Here is a 22,089-nt window from a genome sequence, read left to right as displayed (position 1 = left end):
GGCTAAAGACCTCCAGGACATGCTAACGCTCGCCTCCTCGCTGGAGGTGGCCCGACATAATTTGGGTACGTACCCCGCGGACTCTGAGAGCCCCTCTCGGACTTCCTCAGACTCAGCCACGTTACGGGCCTGCGCCACGCGGCGACCCGCTCATCCTGGGGGCACACCGTGCTACTTCTGCGGGCAGGGCCAGCATCCACGTCCACGCTGCCCAGCCTGCTCTGCGATCTGCAGCGACTGTGGGGAAAAAGGGGCATTTTGCGAGGGTCTACCTGGCCAGGCCCAGGGGCCAGAAAAACAAAGAACAGCCGGCCCGAAAATCAGGCCCGCAGGCCTCGCAATGCGGCTGCGCACCAACCCAACATGCCCCCTTCTGACGCGTCATCCACCTCGTGCGAAACATGGGAGCGGTCATCTTGTCGACGGCCATCTTCTCGACCCGACACGTGCGACCGACAGCGGCGGCCATTTTACGAGTCCGACTCGGCTGAGGACGCGGACTACCCGCGAGTGGGAGTGATCACCCTCGACCAAACTCGGCCAAAACATCTGCAGAATTCGATGATGAAGATCCAAGTCAACGGGCGCGACGCTTCATGCCTCTTCGACTCCGGGAGTACGGAGAGCTTTATTCATCCAGAAACGGTAAGGCGCTGCTCCTTGCGCACCCATCCCATGTCCCAAACCATAACCCTCGCATCCGGGTCCCACTCGGTACAAATCAAGGGGTACTGTATCGCGGATCTCTCAATCCAGGGCACCAAATACACCCTTTTCAAACTTTATATCCTCCCCCACCTCTGCGCCCCCCTGCTGCTCGGACTGGATTTCCAGTGCAGCCACCGAAGCCTGACACTGAAGTTCGGCGGACCCTTGTCCCCCCTTACGGTATGCAGTCTTGCGACACTGAAAATCGCACACCCCTCGCTATTCGCGAACCTCACTCCCGACTGTAAGCCCGTCGCCACCAGGAGCCGGCGGTACAGTGCCCAAGACATGACTTTTATCAAGTCAGAGGTCCAGCGTTTACTGGGAGAGGGGGTCATCGAGGCTAGCAACAGCCCCTGGAGAGCACAAGTGGTGGTAGTCCGGTCCGGGGATAAGAAACGGATGGTCGTGGATTATAGCCAGACCATAAACCGCTTCACGCAACTTGATGCGTACCCCATTCCTCACATTGCAGAAATGGTAAATCGGATTGCCCAATACCGAGTATTTTCCACGGTCAACCTCAAATCCGCCTACCACCAGCTCCCCATCCAACGAAAAGACCGCCCCTATACTGCCTTCGAAGCAGCCGGCCGGCTCTTCCACTTCCTCAGGGTCCCCTTTGGTGTCACAAATGGGGTCTCCGTCTTTCAAAGGGCGATGGACCAAATGGTGGACCAGTACGGTTTGCGGGCTACATACCCGTACTTGGACAATGTCACCATCTGCGGCCATGACCAGCAGGACCATGACGCAAACCTCAAAGTTCCCCCAGACCGCCTGAGCCCTTAACCTGACCTGTAACGAGAAAAATGCGTTTTCCACACAACCCGGCTAGCCATCCTCGGCTATGTCGTGGAAAACGGGGTCCTAGGTCCCGACCACGACCACATGCGCCCCCTAAAGGAACTTCCCCTTCCCCGCAGCCTCAAAGTCCTCAAACGGTGCTTGGGGCTCTTCTAATACGCCCAGTGGGTCCCCAAATATGCGGACAAAGCCCGCCCACTCATAAAGACCACGATATTTCCCCCTCGGCTGAGGCTCGATTGGCCTTCAACCGCATCAAGGCCGATATCACCAAGGCCGCTATGCGCGCGGTGGACAAAACTATCTCCTTCCCGGTAGAGAGCGATGCGTCAGACATCGCCCTGGCTGCTACCCTCAACCAGGCAGGCAGACCAGTAGTGTTCTTCTCCCGGACTCTCACCGCCTCCGAGATTCGACACTCTGCAGTTGAGAAGGAGGCACAAGCCATTGTGGAGGCTGTACGGCACTGGAGGCACTACCTAGCCGGTAGGAGGTTCACCCTCGTCACCGACCAACGGTCGGTCGCCTTTATGTTCGATACCGCACAACGGGGCAAAATAAAAAACGATAAAATTTTGAGGTAGCGGATCGAACTCTCCACCTACACGTACGATATCAAGTATCGTCCAGGGGAGCTCAACGAACCCCCAGATGCCCTGTCCCGCGGCACGTGCGCCAACGCGCAGGAGGACCGCCTGCAAGCCATCCACAATGACCTCTGCCACCTGGGGGTTACCCGGCTCGTCCACTTTATCAAGTCCCGCACCTTACCTTACTTTACAAGGAGGTCAAGGCCATGACCAGGGCCTGCCAGATCTGTGCGGAGTGCAAACCGCACTTCTACCGGCCAGACAAGGCACGGCTCGTGAAGGCCTCGGGGCCCTTTGAGCGACTAGGCGTGGACTTCAAGGGGCCCCTCTCGTCCACCAACCGCAATGCCTATTTCCTCACCGTTATAGATGAGTTCTCCTGCTTCCCATTTGCCATCCCCTGTCCCGACATGACCTCTGCCACCGCGATAAAGGCACTGCACAGCATCTTCACCCTGTTCGGTTTCCCCGCTTATATCCACAGCGACCCGGGTACATCGTTCATGAGCGATGAACTGAGTCAGGATCTGCTCAGCAAAGGCATCGCCTCGAGCAGAACGACCAGTTATAACCCGCGGGGTAACGGGCAGGTGGAGAGGGAGAACGCGACAGTTTGGAAGGCTGTCCTTCTGGCCCTACAGTCGAGAAGTCTCCCAACTACCCGCTGGCAGGAGGTCCTACCCGACACCCTACACTTCATTAGGTTGCTCCTCTGCACGGCCATGAATGAGACCCCTCACAACCGATTGTCTTCCCCAGGAAGTCTACCTCCGGGGTCTCGCTTCCACCTTGGCTGACTGCACCCGCTGGTTTCCCCCACTACAGACGCCCCTTCCCTCGCAGCTCCCCTGCGGGACACGGCACCCACTACAACACACCCCCTCCCAGCCCCATTCCCCGTTGCTGGGCACCTACCGCGTGCGCCCCCTAGCGCCCCACCGTGCTCCCGGACGTACCCTCAACTAAGACGTCCGTGTCCGCCGCACCACTGCCCGAGCTGAGCAGGTCGATAAGGACAATCAGGCCACCGAGACAAATGGGCTTATGATGGCACTTGACCCCCACCGGACTTTTTTTTGAAACGGGGTGAATGTGATGAACTGTTACTGTATTACTGTACCCTTATCATCATGTAAGGTGATGTCCCCTTTAAGACCGGGCTTGGAACCCTGGGGGACTCTGCCTCCGGCTCCGCCCATCTGGGAGCTGTATATAAGGGGCCGCCTTGTGGGCAGCACGCAGTCAACACCCGTCTCGGCACCAGGCTAGTTCTTAGCTTATTAAAGCCTTCTTTACCGTTTTACTCTCTAAAGCGTCGTTATTGAGGGTACAACATGCCTATCTCCTTTTTTAAACAGTGGTGTCGCGTTTGCTGTTTTCCAATCCGCCGGGACCACCCCAGAGTCAAGTGAACTTTGGTAAATTATTACGAGTGCATTTGGAATTTCCCTAGCCATCTTTTAGTACCCTCACCAGGGTTCCCTCCCACTCCATCAACTCCTTGTAAACATCCGACACCTTCCCCTCTCCTACTTCGTCCTTCAAAAGCACCTTATCCTGCAACCTCAGAGGCGGAAGCCCAGAAACGGACGGCACCTCTCGTTACAAAGTCCCAAACCTGCAGGTACTCAAAGCCATTCCGCCTCAGCAATTCATACACTTCCTCCAGGAATCAAAGTTTGGACTGGGGGTTCGAAAACAATGGCTTCAATCTTGTTGATACTTAATTGGAGGAAATTTCTGCTCACCCGGCACTAGATGCCTGATAATTTAGCGGAGGAGTTGGGAGAAGTGGTGGCGTTGGAGAGGTGGGTGTCACCAGCGTACATGTGAAAACTATTGCATTGCTTTTGGATGGAAAAGTATGTATTCCGCAAAAATAAATAATTATTGCAACCTGCATTGATATATTATAGCATAAGGTACATTTCCGGAGCATTATCAAATAAAATTTGACACTGAGCCACATAAGGTCATTTTAAGACAAGTGATCAAAAGCAAAATCAAAAACCGAGATGCAGGTTTTAAGGAGCATCTTAAAGGAGGAAAAGAGAGCAGCAATCAGCTGGTGAGGTTTAGGAGGAAATTCCAGGGCTTGGAGCCTAGGTAGCTGAAGGCATGGTTGCTAGTGATGGAGCAAATGTAATTGTGGAGGAGCTTGAGGCCACAATTGACCAGTCGTCTTACCAGCACAACTTTAAATGATTTTTTTTCCTTAGAAAATTTGTGGAAGGGCGAATTTTTGTTTGTGGAGTGAATATAACAAAACCGATTAGAAGCTGTGAAATTATAAATATATCTAGCTTTAATTAACTATATAATAATTTTTTTCAGCATTCGATTTGATTAATCAAAAAGTCTTCCTTTCATGAAACATTGTGAAATTTGGATTAGAATAAACATTGAAGAGATTTGTCATTGAAACGTGAAATTACTATTTCAATGTTGAAAGTTTAAGTGTTAATATTTCTAGCTATCCTTTGTTACTAAGCGACCTGTTTCTGTAAGTGCATTTAATTTTGCTTCATTTATGTTTTAAAATTGTTCCTACACAGTTGAGTTTTTATGGAGTCATACCACTGAGAGTATGTGTGTTGGGTACATGTCAACTCAAGATGGTAAAGCTAAGGTAAGTAAATCAACCCTAGTAATTTAAAGCATTTTAGTATGTCTTCTTTGTAATGATAATTTATTTGTTTATTGAGGCAGTCGGTCTTTTGAGTTGTACATTTTACAGATGCCTATCCAACATATTCATGTGTTTGGGGTCACAGCAAAGTATATTTTGCAGTAGCCTTGAAGTGTAGAACGTCCCCTGAAGATTATTTTCTATTACTAAATCATAAATTGTTCAGACCTCCGAACCTCTTTTTGATCACAGCACTTGTTTGAGGTTTTCAAGGAAGATCTCTAACCTCCACGTTTATTTTTTCCAAGTACTTTAAAGCAACAAAGTGAAGACCTTTTGTGTTGAGTCTCTAAACCTGCAGAGTGGTTCTCAAAATGTTAGAGCTTTGATTTATATTAGAACTCGAACAGTTTTATTCTGTGTGAAATGTGGCTCAGTAACAGAGGTGACACTGGGACATTAAAGGCATGGTAAGTTGGCTGCTTGCTGAGCAGCTTCTCTTCCATTCTTTGACATCTGGTGCACATTGTTTCCATATTGCCCGCAAATTCTGCAGCTGGTATTGTTGAAGGCCTGACAGCCGCAGCTGCTCTTCTCACTTCAACTTTAAATTACGCTTTTGACCTTCCTTTACGAGACTAATCCCTCTTCACCACCCCCACTTTGAGTCTGTGGCCACAAATGTTTTTCAGCAAGTAACCACAAATACTCCGGATGGGGGGGAATAATTGGCAAGTTTGATCAAAAAATAATCGGTCAACAAAGATGACATGTTAGTGTTTGCTATTTTAAATAATATTAAACAATTATTGCCTTATTGGAGGTAAACCAGCTTAATGGTGTGACATGGTAGCGTTTTGGGAAGGTTGTTTCTGGTTTTATTTTCACCCTTTTTATTGGCTATTTTTGGCAAAAGTCTGATCTCGTCCAAGTTATTCCTCCAATTATTCCTAGGGTATCTGCTTTCTCCAATTGACCCAAAGGTTAGTCAATATATGCTGGAATATTTTTATTCGGACCTTCGATTTGATAACTTAGAGCTTATTTAATGATGGAAGTAGTCTGCCACCATTTATCACTGGGCCTTTTTTTCTGGCTGATCCATGAAGATTTCATGCTGCTTTTTTAAATATCCTTGTTTTTGTCTGTATTTGCTTCAAATGGAGTTTAAAACCTAATTCATCTATCTGCCCTGAAAATATTTACTCACTCTAGACTTATTTGTTTTGCAACAGAATTAGATATGTTGCTGCTTTATTCACTTTGAAAGAATTATCTCTGTTGCCCTTAGAAATTGAACATCACTTCATTTTTATTAACTTCGTGTTTCTTTTCGCACTTTTTATTACTTTTTTTATATTCTTAAAAAAATACCAGCACCTCTTCCATTCAGGCTTCAAAATCTAAAATTATAAAATGGATATTGCAATATTAACATAGAAATATCAAATCTGCTATCTCCATTGTATGAAAATGACAAAATAAAGCATTTCACTTAAACAATACTTTTAAATCTTTGGAGTTCACATACAATTGAGTTGTTTAGAAAGGCAGGAGACTACACAGGTAATTTTCCTTGAGGAAGAGTTTGGGTAAACCATGTGATTGTAATATCTTTATTGTCACAAGTAGGCTTACAGTAACACTACAATGAAGTTACTGTGAAAAGCCCTTAGTCGCCACATTCCGGTGCCTGTTCGGGTACACTGGGAGAATTCAGAATGTCCAAATTACCTAACATCACGTCTTTTGGGACTTCTGGGAGGAAACTGGAGCACCTGGAGGAAACCCACGCAGACACGGGGGGGCAGGATTCTCCCATTCAGCGGCACAGTGTCCACGCTGTCGGAAAGACCGTCGCATTTCACAACGGCGTGAACGGGCCGCTGGGAGTACCGATTCTGGGCCCTACAGGGGAACAGCATGGCATTAGAGCGGTTCACGCCACTCCAGCCTCCCATCCCAGCGCGAACTGGTGCCGGCACCAACACGCGCATGCGCGGTGGCCTCCTTCAATGCGCCAGCCCCAACGCAACATGGCGCGGGAGAAAATAGGCCCGTGGAGCAAGCGGCCGGCCTGCCGATCGGTGGGCCCCGATCGCAGGCCAGGCCCCATCAGAGGCTCCCCTACGGGGTCGGAGCCCCCCCCCCCCCCCCACCCCCAAACAGGCTGCCGGCCCCCGACCCTGCGCAAAGAGTTCCCGCCAGCTGTGACCAGGTGTGGACGGCACTGGTGGGACTCTGCCTTTTTAGAGCGACCGCTCGGCCCTGGGCCGATTCTGTGCCAAGAATCGGCAGCACGGCCACGTATGGCGGCCAGCAACCGGTGTCGTTCCAAACGCACTGGCGCCTGCTGGCGTCAGGGATGCGTGGCCCGGTTGTGGGGATTCTCCGGCCCGGCCCCGGGCTGGGAGAATCCCGCCCAGGGAGACCGTGCAGACTCCACACAAACGAACCTGGGACCCTGCAGCCGTGAAGCAACAGTGCTGCTGCCCACGGTGCTACCGTGCTGCCCATTGTATGATGTAAACTAGTGCTGGGCAAGTCAGTACCCCAGGGGGACCAGATACCTGTATAGAGACACAACTTAGATTTTTCTGTATGAGCATAGAAATATGAAAATGCCAGTCAACTTCGCCTTACTCCGCTGCACCCAAGGCAGCTCACCAGCCCCATTGATACTAGAAGAATGTCATTCTCGCTCTCGCTCTCTCTTTCTCATGCTCTTTCTCGCTCTCTCTTTCCCCCCTCGCAGTAACCCAATAAACCAAATCAGGACCTGCAAAAGCACACTGCCTACCCAAGTAGAAGAAACCCCCATAGAGAGGAAGGCCATGATTAATCAAAGAATGCCAGGCAGAGACCAGCACCGTGCGCCATTACAAAACACGGGGACAGAATAGCATAACCTCATCAGAGACAGAAACACTGCCTCCCCCAGGGTACACCTGACTCCACAGAGGGGGCACTCAGGAAGCCACCTTATAAGACCACTTGGAGGGAGGATGCCCATCTCCTACTCTCAAAGCGAAGAAGGGCTCCAACAAATCAGATCCACAGAATACAGACTCAGTCCAACAAATTGAGCAAGGATTAACCGACCACACTCCGACATGCGCCACCACACATTTTCCCCCTACTCCACTGACTCCAGAGATGCCAACCACAAAGAATCACAAGGAACCCAGTCTTCTCTGATGCATGATCTGTCTAGGCTTTCATAGGAGATGAGCATGCATTCTTGAAAGTCAAAGTAAGAAAAAGACTAAATAAAACCCGATATAGATAGCTCTAACTATGGGCTTTCCTCAATCCACGCGAGGACTTCACTAACCTTACACCCAACAAGATCACCCACCACCCTGCCATGGTTCTAATCCTCTTCTCTATAAGCGAGGAAAAGAGTGTCTACACTGCACTCCCTCTTTGTAAATGCAAGGATTACAGCACATTATAAAAAAGGACAAGACTATACAAATCACATGTCACATACTAAATCAGTGTGGGTTTTGCCATAACAGGCAACGCTCGCCTCCATGCTCATTTATCATACACCCGTGTCAGAAAAAAGGACAATAGCATTAAATCAACAGCATAATCACAGGATAATAACACTATCTGTGAAGCTTGGAAGGGCCACAGCCATAACAGGAATATCGAGCAACTTTCAGAATCCCTCCATTGAACGAAGCACCTTCACCTACACCATGCCACTGTCCTGACGCCCAGGCAGTATGGAACCCAGGCCCCAGCAGGACTCTGCATATCCAGTCGCCTCCAACCCCTCACGAGTATCGAGGAGAAGAAAACATGGGATCAGTGGTTGGGATCTCCGACTGACCCTAGACCTCGAAGACCGGCTACAATGTGACCGGCGAACCTGGAACGTCCAGCCTTCAAATTGAGATTGCGAAAGCATGGCAGCGAACTCTCAAAATGGGTGGGGAATTCGTTCCTACACTCCTCACAAGAGACCGGGCGTACAAACACTCTGTCCTATTCCCCAAGTTGGTTAAGATAATAACAACATGCCATGCAACTGGATTTCCAAGGACTGAAGGCGAGCCCTCTTCAGGGAGATTACTCTATCAAATAACAGGATTCTCTTCTCCACCTCCACAATTCTCTCAACGATATTTTGCAGTTCATCAAAGTGAGCACCAAAACCCTGCATCGCAAAGCCAAGATCATTATCAGAACATCATTCACAGTGGCAGCCATCATAGAATCACAACAGTGCAGATGGAGGCCATTCAGCCCATTGAGTCTGCACCGACCCTCCGAAAGAGCACCCTACCTAGACCCCACCCTATCCCCAGAACCCAGTAACCCCACCTAACCTTTTGAACACTAAGGAGTAATTTAGCATGGACTATCCACCTAACCTAGACATCTTTGGGCTGTGGGAGGAAACCGGAGAACCTGGAGGAAATCCATGCAGACACTGGGAGAATTTGTGAACTCCACCCGGGTCTCTGGTGCTATGAAGCAGCAGTGCTAACCATTCTGCCACTGAGCAGCCCCAATCACCCTCCTCTTGATTTCAAAAGCACTGCCGAGACATAGGCCCACTCATATCACGTGATTTCTCTCTCTCTCTCTCTCTCTCCCCATCCCGCATCTGCAATAGTAGAATTACCACCTGCCAAGCTAAATCCACGCTTAAATTTTCAGTTGTACAATAAAATGGCCTCTAAATTTTGGTTAAGGGCAGCACGGTGGCACAGTGGTTAGCACTGCTGCCTCACGGCGCCGAGGTCCCAGGTTCGATCCCGGCTCTGCGTTACTGTCCATGTGGAGTTTGCAAATTCTCCCTGTGTTTGCGTGGTTTTGCCTCCACAACCCAAAGATGTGCAGGCTAGGTGGATTGGCCATGCTAAATTGCCCCTTAATTGGGAAAAAATGAAGTGGGTACTCTAAATTTATTTTTTAAATAAATAAATAAATTTTGGCTGTCTGTCTGTACGTATGCCTGCCAATGCTGCTGTCCCAATGAGGCAAATTCAAATCATTGCACAGAAAAAGCATTTTTATTTATCAATGTTCACTTGATTCCAACATTTGTGCCCAGACAACAAAATTGTAGTGCAGGTAGATGGGGGGGGGGGGGGTATTTTTGTTTTTGGACTGCAAGATTCTACCAAGAACTGATGAAACTTATCCTGTCAGCATAGGTAAGTGGAAGTGTCCAACCCTATAATTGGTAGATATTCTCTTGGTTCATGGGTTGCCAATTCAGATGATTACCGCACCAGGTTTTGGCATTAGAAAAGTATTATTTTGGCAGTTGCTACAATGTTGACGCTATTTAAATAGTTTTTTAAAAATCGGAGGTACTTTTCTTGCCAGGCCCAGTCCTAATGGAGGGGTGGAAGTTTGTATGACATCATGCAGGCATGCCAAGGCTGGTTTCAAAATAACAAGACTTGTCCCTTGTATTTTGTTGCACATTTTGAATCATTACAAAACATTGTTTTTTTAGTTGTTGTACTGTTTAGATTATGCTAGTAGCCATCCTGTACATCACCCAAGTGGCTATTTTTCATGTATGGATCTAAAAAATGAACATTAATTTGCATCTGGCTTGCTAGGGGCTTTTCACAGTAACTTCATTGAAGCCTACTTGTGACAATAAGCGATTATTATTATTGTTATTATTATTACTTTGTTCTTCCCTGAAGTGGTGTGGATAGAATGAAAAATGTTGGGGATCGTGGATTAGCCATGTCTCCTGGCTTTCTGTAACGCTGCATGTTGTTGCTTCAGCTAGCTGAGCTGCCCTGTATGATTTGTTTTGCTTGGGTGTCAGAGCATTTTCTGAATTTGTATTTTTGTTGAGCCAGCTTGCTTAGTACTGTCTCAAATAACTGTAATTGTCATGGTATTCATGATGCTTGGCACATAGGAACAGGAGGAGACCATTTAGTCCCTCAGATGGGTTCTTCGATTCAGTGAGATTTAGGCTGATCTGCACCTTCAGTCAATATATCTGCCGTTGCCCTATCTCCCTTACTATCTTTAGTTAACAGAAATATATCGGGGATGGCAACTTAGCACAGTGGTTAGCACTGTTGCCTCATGGCGCCGAGGGCCCGTGTTCTATTATCTTGTGTGTTGAATTAATAAAAATAATTTACATATATAAGGAGTTTAAGCTATTCACTGACAAATATTTGTGGATTGCCCTCATGGTTTATAATGCAATTTTAAAAATATGTTGTTTCATGGGATATGGGCATTACTAGCAACATCAGTGTTTCTTGCTCTCGAGAAGGTGGTGGTGAACCGCCGTGATGATTTACTGCATTCCATTTGGTGCAGGTGCACCCAGTTGCTGGGAAGTGAGTTCCTGGATTTTGATCCCGTGACAATGAAGGAATTGTGATATGATTCCAAGTCCGTGTTCCCATGCTTCTGCTATACTTGTCCCTCAGTTGTTGGCAATTGTGGGTTTGGTAGATAATGACAAAAGAGCCTTCTATAATAATAATTTTTATTGTCACAAGTAGGCTTACATTAACACTGCAATGAAGTTACTGTGAAAAGCCCCTAGTCACCACATTCCAAAGGCTGTTCGGGTACAAGGAGGGAGAATTCAGAATGCCCAAATTACCTAACAGCACGCCTTTCAGGACTTGTGAGAGGAAACCAGAGCACCCGGAGGAAACCCACGCAGACACGGGCAGAATGTGCAGACTCCTCACAGTCAGTGACCCAAGCTGGAATCGAACTTGGGACCCTAGCGCTGTGAAGCAATAGTGCTAACCACTGTGCTACCATGCTGCCACTATGTGTTGGTAAACGGGGTGTGATCAAGCAGGCTGCTTTTACCTGGATAGTGTTGAGTTTCTGATGGTGGACAGGCTTTGGGGAGTCAGACAATAAGTTATTTTCCTCTGAATCCCCAGCCTCTGACCTGTACCAATAGCAGCAGAATTTACATAGCTGGTCCATTCCGCTTCTTCAGTCAGATGCTCCAGGATAATGATAGTGGAGGATTCAGCAATGGTAATGTTATTGAATATCGATGGTTAGATTCTGTCTTATTGGAGATGGTCATTGCCTGGCAGTTGTGGCACTTATCATCCCAAGCCTGTCCGTGCCTCACTGTATATTAGCACAGACTGCTTTAATATCGGAGGAGCTGAGAATGGTGCTGAACATTGGGTAATAATCAGCGAACATCCCCACTTCTGACCGTATTATGAAAAGGTCATTGATGAAGCATATGAAGATGGTTGGCCCTAGGACATTCCCTGAGGAATGTATGCAGCAATGTCCTGGGACTGAGATGATTGGCCTCCAACCACCACAATCTTGCTCGGTATGACACAAACCAGTGAAGAATTTTCCCCCTGATTCCCATTGATGCCAGTTGTGCTAGGGCTCCTTGATGCCACACTTGATTTCAAGTGTTGCATCGATGTCAAAGGCAGTCACTGGTTTGTTGTGTCATTTTTACAGGGGAGAAGTACACTGTTTATTCTTAAATTAAATATGTTTGTAAAAGATCAAATTGAAAGCAGTTGCAATGAAAATATTTGAAACAAATTTCTCTAACTTCTGTTACATGTTCAAGATATGTCTTTGAAATAATATGATCTGTTTAAAAGCAGAATTTCATTCCTCCTCCTCATTTCAAAATTATTTTACATGCTTGCCATAATTTATTTTCCAGTCAGCTGCTCTGCAAACTCTGATCTGTCTTGGAAGCTTTTTTTTTTGCCAACATCTGTTGACTTGATCAGTGGTGATGAAAGCGGCTTTTTTATGGCATGTGGAAATGGCTGGAGGTATTGTTGCCAGTATTGGAAAATAATAGACTTCAACCTGGTATAAGAACAAAGCAAAAGCTGTTGACCTGATCCCTACAGGTGCAGATTCTAGTCTTCCAATTTTTGCCCTTCTGTTCTTTTACTAGTTGAACACTGTGGGAATTACAGTAAAATATAAACTCTTTGAAGAGTAATGTGTTTCACACGTCATTTATTTTATGTGCACTTTTGACACTGTACAGTTACCTAATTTACATATTAAATTATTCAATTTATATATGTTTTCAGTACATGCTTGAGCAGAGTATTCCATCTTCCAGTAATATTCATAGTTGGATAAAATAAATTCTCTGGAAATTAGATATTTGTGTACACGCTTTTCCCTCATGTATTTTTGTTCCTTCAATGTGCATTAAAGGAACCTAGTTCCTTCAGATTTGGACACAGTCATCGGGTTCCTCCTAAGTTTGCTTCATATTTTTATGCAATATTGTCCTGCTCCTTTAGAGTGTCCTTAGAAACATGGAAAATAGTCGATCATTAACCCCCTCAAGCCTGCTATTTTTCTTCTCCCTCTTTTTTTTCTAGCAAAAATCATCTCAAACCACATTTTTCAGAGCATGTTTTTGGTTAACTCCTGTACCCTGGCTTCAACCTATTATCCCTTTTTAATTTAATTTTCCCTTCCATAAGTGACAGATCTGTAATACCTTCCAGTTAGCCCCTTGTTTTTCTGATCAATTTTCATATTTATTAGATCTTAACCTACAGTGACCCTGTTGTTTCCTGGACTGAGTGTTTTGGCCTGCCTGCCGATGCAGGCATTTTGAAGTGATAAATCACATCAGGCATCTGCTTATAGTTATGTCATTAATCCTTGTTTCTTCAGCTGTATAATGTCTACAGTTCTCAGCTTGCCACCATTTTTGTTGTGTTGAGGTTGTGTCTACAGAAATCCTTTAAGTAAACTGTTAGATATCCTTACCATTACGTGTGTTTTCTTGTAGTACAATGAGAATGATATATTTGACTTTGATTTGTTCACTGATGAAATCATATCACAACTGTAATGATAGTGTAACACTCCTAAATGTATATTACAAAATATTCATTTGGAGTTTTTATTATTCCCTCAGTGTGTGCTGCCAAACCAAATGTTCTTTCAAACATGAATCTGTATTTTATGTACTTCTCTTTGCAATCTGTTGACCAAATGTAAGAATGAGCTCCAAGTGTATCAAGGTTTCGCTATGCCAGTGATTTGGCTCTTGACATTACCTCAAGCCAGACCAAGTATTAACTTGGTCAAATCCTGCTCGCCACACACAGAAACATGCTAGTCATTTCCTATTGCTTAAATATAAAGCTGTTATTTGTCGCATGTGTTTGGTTTAGAACTGCAAAGTCACCCCCTTTGTTATATTTTTGTGATCTGTGCAACAGTTTAAAGCAATAGTTTTGCAATAGTATTTTTGATCTTCAAAGCCTGCCCTTTCAGAGCTACTTTTAACTAATTAAAACCTTTCCATTGCAATAAACGGATCAGATTTATTATAATTTAATCCAGTGCTAGAATTGCTGGCAGTCAAAATTGAAGATTGTTAATATATGTGACTGGGGGTAATTCATGAACTTTTTGAAAAGTATGCCGGGAAATTGAAGTACACTCTCTCAAATGCAAAATGTCCCAGAATTGTAGGAAGCATTTTTTGAAACCCTCTGTAGAAATCTCCAGTTTTAAGGAGTTATGAATATACAAAAAGAAGGGTGGGTTTGGAGCAATTGGTCCTTTAAGCACTGCCCATTCACACAGTGCAGCCACAAATGCCATTTACCCATGCCCTGCACAATTCTCTGGGAGAGGCGCAAAAAAAACAGATGCCAACTTGGCCGTTTCTCTCTCTCTCTTTCTCAAATAGTCAAATATAACTCCATAAGGCTGCAGTAATTCTGAAATTCTCTTATTTCCAGCTATCCTGTGACAACCACTTTAACAGAAAATGTGCTTTCTCAAAAGTTTGCCTAGCCATCTTCTGTAGGACTGTGGGAAATCCATACTCACTACAGTTCCATGGGGCAGTGAATCTGAAAAGAAATGCTGCACTCCCAAGAATCAGATTCAACTTCTTTGCTTGTGTATTTTGTATGAAAACTTCCTCCCATCTCTATTCATCTCAAAATGCAATCCAACAGGACAGAATCTTCCTTCTACTTCCATTTTAAAACCTTAATCATTCTTCATTTATGGTTGTGTTCCTCTGATAAAAGTAGCCCAGTACCTTGAGTTTACCCTGATAAGGGAGCCTTAAGATTGGATATCATTTTAATTGCCCTTCTTTGTACCTCGTGTGTGTCAGGAGGGAAAAAGGAGTCACAGAACTCCCTAATGCAATGTCAAGGCTTAGTACAACCCAATAATAGTTTTATAATTTATTCTTCTGATCATACAACCTAAAACCTTCCAAACTTATTCAATACTACTGTCACATTGCTTGTGTATCTTCATTGATTTATTGCATCATTAATTCTTGTATAAGAATACAGTTGTGATATGATTTCATCAGTGAACAAATCAAAGTCAAATATATCATTATACAAGTTTTTAATCTTTATAGTGTGTCATTTTTACCAATAATATTCCTTGCCATTTTATACTGGAATCAATGAACACTGAGTCTTTGAACCATGCTGGTTCTGTGCATCTGCACTGAAGTGTCAGCCTTGGTTCAGTGGTAGTAGACTCTCTTCTAAGCCAGATAGTTGCTGGTTCAATCATACTTCAGAACTTGAACACACAGCCTGTCCTGACACTTCAGTGTAATATGGAGGGACTACTGCCCTGTCCCTTGGCATTATTCAAAGGAGAGCAGGGCGTTCTGGTCAATATATATCTAGCAACCAATATAGTTAATCAGATTATCCAGTCATTATTACATTATTGTTTGTGGGGACTTGCTATGCGTAAATTGGCTGCAATGTTCCCCTATATTGCAACAGTGACTACACTTTAATAGCACCTTGGAACAGTTCCGAAGTCCTAAAAGGTGCTATATAAATGTGAGTTTTTCTTTAACAAGAGCCTAACACTGGAGGAAAAACAACACCCAAACTTCTGGATATAATATCAATATGAAGAGTTAGCCCTGTTCTATGGCATTGGCAGGTTTGCAGATTTAGATTGTATTGAGTAACATTATGTTGTGACTCATTCAATAATAAGACTATAATAATATTTTGTTTTTAGCCCCATGTGAGTCCCCCACTCCCTGCCAACTCTTGGGTAAAAGAAGATGGGGAGGGAAGATTTGGTAGTTTGTCAGCATTGCTGCTAGGAACAAGTGTAATCACCCAACCAATTCCTGATATCGTAGTCTTTAAAATGTTCCTTAACTACTTTTCCTCCAGCCATAATACAGAAGTATGCTTGAATTCTGAGGAAGTGCTTACTGGATGTAGAGTTTATTGCAAGAAAAAATTGTTTCAACGTTATTTATCAATGACGCTGTCGTTCAATTTTTAGATTGAGGATTTGAGTCAATGTTTGAATCCATGTCATGCCAAACAACCTATTGTACAGCTGTGTTGATTCTGAATTGGTTAATATGTTTATTTACAGACTCACATTTCAAGGCTTCCACCAGGAGCTGTGGCGGGACAGTCGCTGGCAATAGAAGGTGGTGTTTGCAGGCTTCGAAGCCCTGTGACCTGAATACACTTGACTTCTTTAAATGGCACCATATCGCAGCCTCAGCTAGACTACCCAGCTATAATGTATTTCATATATTTTAATTATGTAAAGGATATTGAGAATTTTATCTTTTTAGATACAATATTTGCACTTTGTACTTTATGTATCCTGATTATGCAGTTAAGTGCTGCTTTATTCTGAGCATATAATCTCTGCTTAAAATGAACATGATAGCAGTTGACTTCTCTGGAGTGTTCATCCTATAATGTGGTGTCTAATATACAGGCTCCCTAAAATAATTAATGTGAAAGAATCCTTCTCCCCAATTAACTTGAGTTTCACTCAATGCATTGCATTCCACATTTGCCATCTGATTCAGGTAATATATGATATATTAAGCACTATATTTAGTAGCTATTGGGTGGTCTAACTTTTCACTTCATAAAGTAACTAGTAGTTAATATCACACGTGCCAACCTTGGGGCTGCTAGTCTATTTAAGGTTTGATCAGGTATCTTCATTTTACATTTACAGGGGGAGCTATAATAGATGTAATCGTGTGCACAGCAGTGTACTGTAACACTGGCGTTAGCGATCTAAATGTGAAACTGCTACCTTGTGCTATTCGTACTACCATGCAGGACGTGTTCCTCAATTCACTGGCAATTTTGGCTGAAAATATGGTAGCGTGTAATGTAGGTGAAAATTATATACTTAAGACATAAATAGTAAAACTGCACATTTAACAAGACTGTGCAATGGGTGTAGGTCCTCTGTTTTTATTTTTATTTTAAATTGCATACAATTAACAGTCATTAGGTCTACACTGAAGTCAAATTGACTGCACCATGATATCCTGTAAAACAGTAATTCTTTCACATTTTTCCTTAATTATATGCTTCCCCAAACACTGGTGTGGACAGACACTTGATCCTGTTGCTTGCATTTGGGAAGCTTCTGTTCAGCAGGAGCACCTAATGTGCTGGGCCTGTCTAGCTTGCAATGCCAGTTCTTCTTTCAGCATCCATCCTATTTGCTGCAAGGATGTTACTGTCCTCTACAGTGGAGTTTCTTTATAAAAGATTGTGCTGAATAAATCTCCTACTTGTAACCCTTTTCTGTTCTAAAATATTCTACTGTGGTCAATAAAAGAACTCAGCATCTCAGCCAGTGATTCGGTCCCTCAGAGTTTGGACTGCTGAAGTTTGATTCTATCTGAAGTATTAATTCCAAGGTAGTCTTTATTTGTGGATTTGGGACAATCGTGGCGGCAAACAAATCAGCAGGTTAATGTTGAAAATAGACAATACATTTTCGGGTAATTAAATTGCAATATCTATTCATAAAGTGAAACAGTTCTCGCATTATTACTATTACATGGCAATGTTCTGGGAGTTTGCTCGTTTTTTTCTTTTCGCCCCAGCACAGATTTCTATAAAAAAGTAATGTCATGAGCTTGTCACTACATCTGGTGACCTCTCTGCTGCCTGAATTTCCGGATTGAGTTAAAAGATGTGCCTCAAAGCTGCATTGGAAGCAGTGTCAAACTTATAACAACAGATCAGCAATTTGAAGACTCTTTTGCATTGTAGGTCTATATTAAATATGTGATCAAAAACTATAGAGGACTGAAGGTCTTTAATAATTCCCCAACCATCAGAAAACTAATGATTGGCAATTTTTTCTTCAATGAAATGTTCACAAGTGCTGAATTTTTGACTTGCAGCTGTGAAATCGCCGATTGTGATGGGAGCGGGAGTAAGGAATTTTATTTTCACTGGCCATGGGCTAAAGTTATTATGTATAAATTTGGATATTTTACAGTTGAGTTTAGATGTGTTATTGTACATTGAGTTTACAGTAAAAGGTAAATAGTTTTGTATATGTAACTCGATCTTGAGCAAGGTTTAATCTTAAGAGAATTGATGTTGCACTGTATTAATTCCACTATATATTATATGTAAATTGCCAGGGCTAAATGAAGAGCTTGCAATGGTGCTTTTAATTGATTGCAAATTATTATGCTAATGTTTTATATCCTTTAATAAAACTTTGAGGAAAAAGATTCTCGTGTCCCTCTTTCAGACTGTAACTACCTGTGTATATGTCTGTTTGTAAATTCAGCAATGCAGGAAAGACTTGAGCATCCACAAAGACTTGCAGTCGAAGGGAAGTTATGTCTATTAAGTAATTAAAATAAAATGTTAGATTAAGGGTGAGATTCAACTAATTGGGAACAAAGTCCCATAGTGAGTGTGCTTATAATGCACATGGCGCATTGTATATGGGACCTCAACAGGGACCGCGTGGCCAAGGCTGCACATAGCCCCGTTTTGTACACTGGGGATCTCCCCTCCCCGTTTTGTACACTGGGGATCTCCCCTCGCCGGAACTCCCCAGTGTAGCAAGAAATCGGGACACCATTTTTAAATGCTGTCCCAAGCCTGATCAATTCTGTACAAAAAATGCCAGCTTGGCATCTTAGTGCCTGGCACTGCCAGGTTACCCAAGTGGCACCAGCAGTGCCAGGGCACCACCCTGTCCAAAGGGCATGCAGCTAGGGTCCTACAATCCCCTGGGAGACGTCCAAGAGTGCCATTCCATCTGGTCCCCGTTTGTGGAGACCAGTACCAAATAGTGCTCGCCCGAGGTCTCTTGAGGCAATGAGGATGAATCTCAAAGCCTCAGGTAATTCTGGAATCTGCATATTTGGGCAGCACGGTAGCATAGTGGTTAGCATAGTTGCTTCACAGCTCCAGGGTCCCATGTTCGATTCCCGGCTGGATCACTGTCTGTGCGGAGTCTGCACGTTCTCCCGTGTCTGCATGGGTTTCCTCCCCCAGTCCTAAGATGTGCGCGTTAGGTGGATTGGCTATGCTAAATTGCCCTTAGTGTCCGAAAAATGTTAAGTGGGGGTTACGGGGATAGGGTAGATGCGTGGGCTTCAGTAGGGTGCTCTGTGTAAGGGCCGGTGCAGACTCTATGGGCCGAATGGCTTCCTTCTGCACTGTAAATTCTATGATTCTATGATATTAGAGTGAGACTAGCTGTCTCGCTGTAATGTGCAGAATCCGTAAAATGTGATCCCACCCACTATGGGCGTGATTTACCTCGCAACGTCTCACGAGATTGTGTTGGATCTCGCGAGGTGTTGCAAGCCAGGTAGTTCCCAGGAGCAGGGTCTCCTGGTTTCTATCAGCCATGCAGGTGCAGCGAGGCCATTGGATTACTCCCTAAATGTCACCAGTACTATGTATGTAGTCACTATTACAGGTGTACTTCAATAACATTCTGCAGTGTCCAATAGATGAGGCATTTGGAAAGCACACACGTTGAAGAACAACAAATTAACAGTTATTGTATTAGGGCGGGACGGTGGCGCAGTGGTTATCACTGCTGCCTACGCCGCAGGGGACCCAGGTTCGATCACGGTCAGCTCAGTCTGTGGTGTTTGCACATTCTCCCCATGTCTGCGTGGGCTTCACCCCTACAACCCAAAGATGTGCAGGTTAGGTGGATTGGCCAGGCTAAATTGCCCCTTAATTGGAAAAAAAAATAATTGGGTACTCTAAATTTATTAAAAACAAACTATAATCTGTCCTCTAAAATGGCATAGACATCCACTCAGTTCAAGGGCAATTAGCGACGGGCAACAAATGCTGGCCTAGCCAACCACACCCACATCCCATGAAAGAATGCAAGTAAAATCTTCCTCCCATTGAACAAGCATTAAGGAAAGAGGAAAACAGTCTGAGGCAAGTTCATTGACCTGAAATGATAACTTTGTTCCTCTCTCCAACAATGCGATATGGGTATTTTATATATTGGGTATTTTTTAAAAAAAATTTAAAACAGTTCTTGTATTTACTTCATTTGTTATTTGTTTCTCGCTTACTCTTGAGGGACCAAAATTATGCTTCCAGATGTGGCTTTGAGCATAAAGCTGGGAGCAACATAAGGCTGTTTCACCGAGCTTGACTATTCTTTCTGCAACCCGTTCTCAGTATTCTTCATGGAATGTGGATGTCACTGGCTGTGCCAGCATTTATGCCCATCCCTAGCTGCCCTTGAGATAATGGTGGTGAGCTGCCGTCTTGAACTTCTGCAGTCCGTGTGATGCAAGTAACACGCACACTGCTGTTTGGGAGAGAATTCCAGGAATTTAACCCAGCGATAATGAATGAACAGCAACAGTTCCAAGTCAGCATGGTGTTGACTTGGAGGGGAATTTTCAAGTGGTGGAAATGCATCTGCTGTCCTTGTCTTTCTATGATGTGGAGATGCCAGCATTGGACTAGGGTGGGCACAGTAAGAAGTCTTACAACACCAGGTTAAAGTCCAACAGTTTTGTTTCAAATCACTAGCTTTTGAACTTTAACCTGGTGTTGTAAGACTTGTCCTTTTAGGTGGTAGAGGTCACAGGTTTGGCAGATGCTGCCGAATGCATTTTGTAGATGATGCACACTGGTGCCCTTGTGCCTCGATGGTGGAGGGATTTAATTGTTCAGTATGTCCTAGATTCTGTCCCACTAAATTATATTTCTACAATAAATATTCCTTGATACTTGAAGGTAATCCAAAAAAAAAGTTATTTGTGCCTGGGACATGGTTGTAGGCTGTGCCAGCATTTATTGCCCATCCCTAATTGCCCTTGAGGGGACAGTTAAGAGCGGATCTAGGCAGCACGGTAGCGCAGTAGTAGCACTGCAGTCTCACGGCACCGAGGTCCCAGGTTCGATCCCGGCTCTGGGTAACTGTCCGTGAGGAGTTTGCACAGTCTCCCCGTGTTTGCGTGGGTTTCGCCCCCACAACCCAAAGATGTGCAAGGTAGAACATAGAAAAATACAGAACAGGCCCTTCAGCCCACAATGTTGTGCCGAACTTTTGTCCTATATTAAGAACAAATTAATCTACACCCCATCATTCTACTGTAATCCATGTACCTATCCAATAGCCGCTAGAAGGTCCCTAATGTTTCCAACTCAACTACTTCCACAGGCAGTGCATTCCGTGCCCCCACTACTCTCTGGGTAAAGAACCTACCTCTGATATCCCTCCTATATCTTCCACCATTCACCTTAAATTTATGTCCCCTTGTAATGGTTTGTTCAACCCGGGGAAAAACTCTCTGACTGTCTACTCTATTCCCCTGATCATCTTATAAACCTCTATCAAATCGCCCCTCATCCTTCTCCGTTCTAATGAGAAAAGGCCTAGCACCCTCAACCTTTCCCCGTAAGACCTACTCTCCATTCCAGGCAACATCCTGATAAATCTCCTTTGCACCTTTTCCAAAGCTTCCACATCCTTCCTAAAATGAGACGACCAGAACTGCACACAGTACTCCAATCCGGCTGATCACGTGGAATGTGAGAGGCCTAAATGGGCCTATTAAGAGGGGCCGGGTGTTCGCGCACTTAAAAAGACTGAAGGCGGACGTAGTCATGCTTCAAGAGACGCATCTGAAGGTGGCGGATCAGGTTAGGTTAAGAAAAGGATGGGTGGGACAGGTATTCCACTCAGGGTTGGACGCGAAAAATAGGGGGGTGGCGATACTGGTCGGGAAACGGGTGCCGTTTGAGGCTAAGAATACAGTGGTGGATAACGGGGGCAGATATGTGATGGTGAGTGGTAGATTGCAGGGAAAGGAGGTCGTGCTGGTAAATGCATATGCCCCGAACTGGGATGACGCGGAATTTATGAAGCGGCTGCTGGGACGTAGCCCGGACCTGGAGGTGGGAAGCCTGGTAATGGGGGGGGGGGACTTTAATACTGTGCTGGATCCAGGGCTAGACCGGTCAACATCCAGGACCGGAAGAAGGCCGGCAGCGGCCAAGGTGCTCAGGGGGTTTATGGAACAAATGGGGGGAGTGGAGCCGTGGAGATTTGCTA

The 22,089-nt window shown here is 44.8% G+C and overlaps 1 protein-coding gene across 6 annotated transcripts in view; it reads left to right on the top strand.

The window, feature by feature from the left end:
* The window catches only part of tasp1 (taspase, threonine aspartase, 1), a 147,127-nt gene extending 128,867 nt beyond the window's left edge, over positions 1 to 18,260 (top strand). For 4 of the 6 annotated variants that reach the window (XM_072506482.1, XM_072506518.1, XM_072506509.1 and 1 more), the window contains 2 exons: positions 4,661 to 4,734; positions 16,126 to 18,260. In XM_072506482.1, coding sequence (XP_072362583.1) covers positions 4,661 to 4,734; positions 16,126 to 16,218 — 167 coding nt within the window. In that variant the 3' untranslated portion in view covers positions 16,219 to 18,260. Of the gene's footprint in view, positions 1 to 4,660; positions 4,735 to 16,125 lie in introns of those variants that run through there. The other 2 variants (XR_011947000.1, XR_011946999.1) reach the window with 2 other exon arrangements.
* Positions 18,261 to 22,089: the final 3,829 nt, after the last annotated feature.

Source organism: Scyliorhinus torazame, chromosome 1 (assembly GCF_047496885.1).
Source record: "Scyliorhinus torazame isolate Kashiwa2021f chromosome 1, sScyTor2.1, whole genome shotgun sequence".
NCBI classification, from domain to species: Eukaryota; Metazoa; Chordata; class Chondrichthyes; order Carcharhiniformes; family Scyliorhinidae; genus Scyliorhinus; species Scyliorhinus torazame.
The sequence above is the reverse complement of the archived record's forward strand: the minus strand, read 5'-3'. Positions and strand labels throughout refer to the sequence as shown.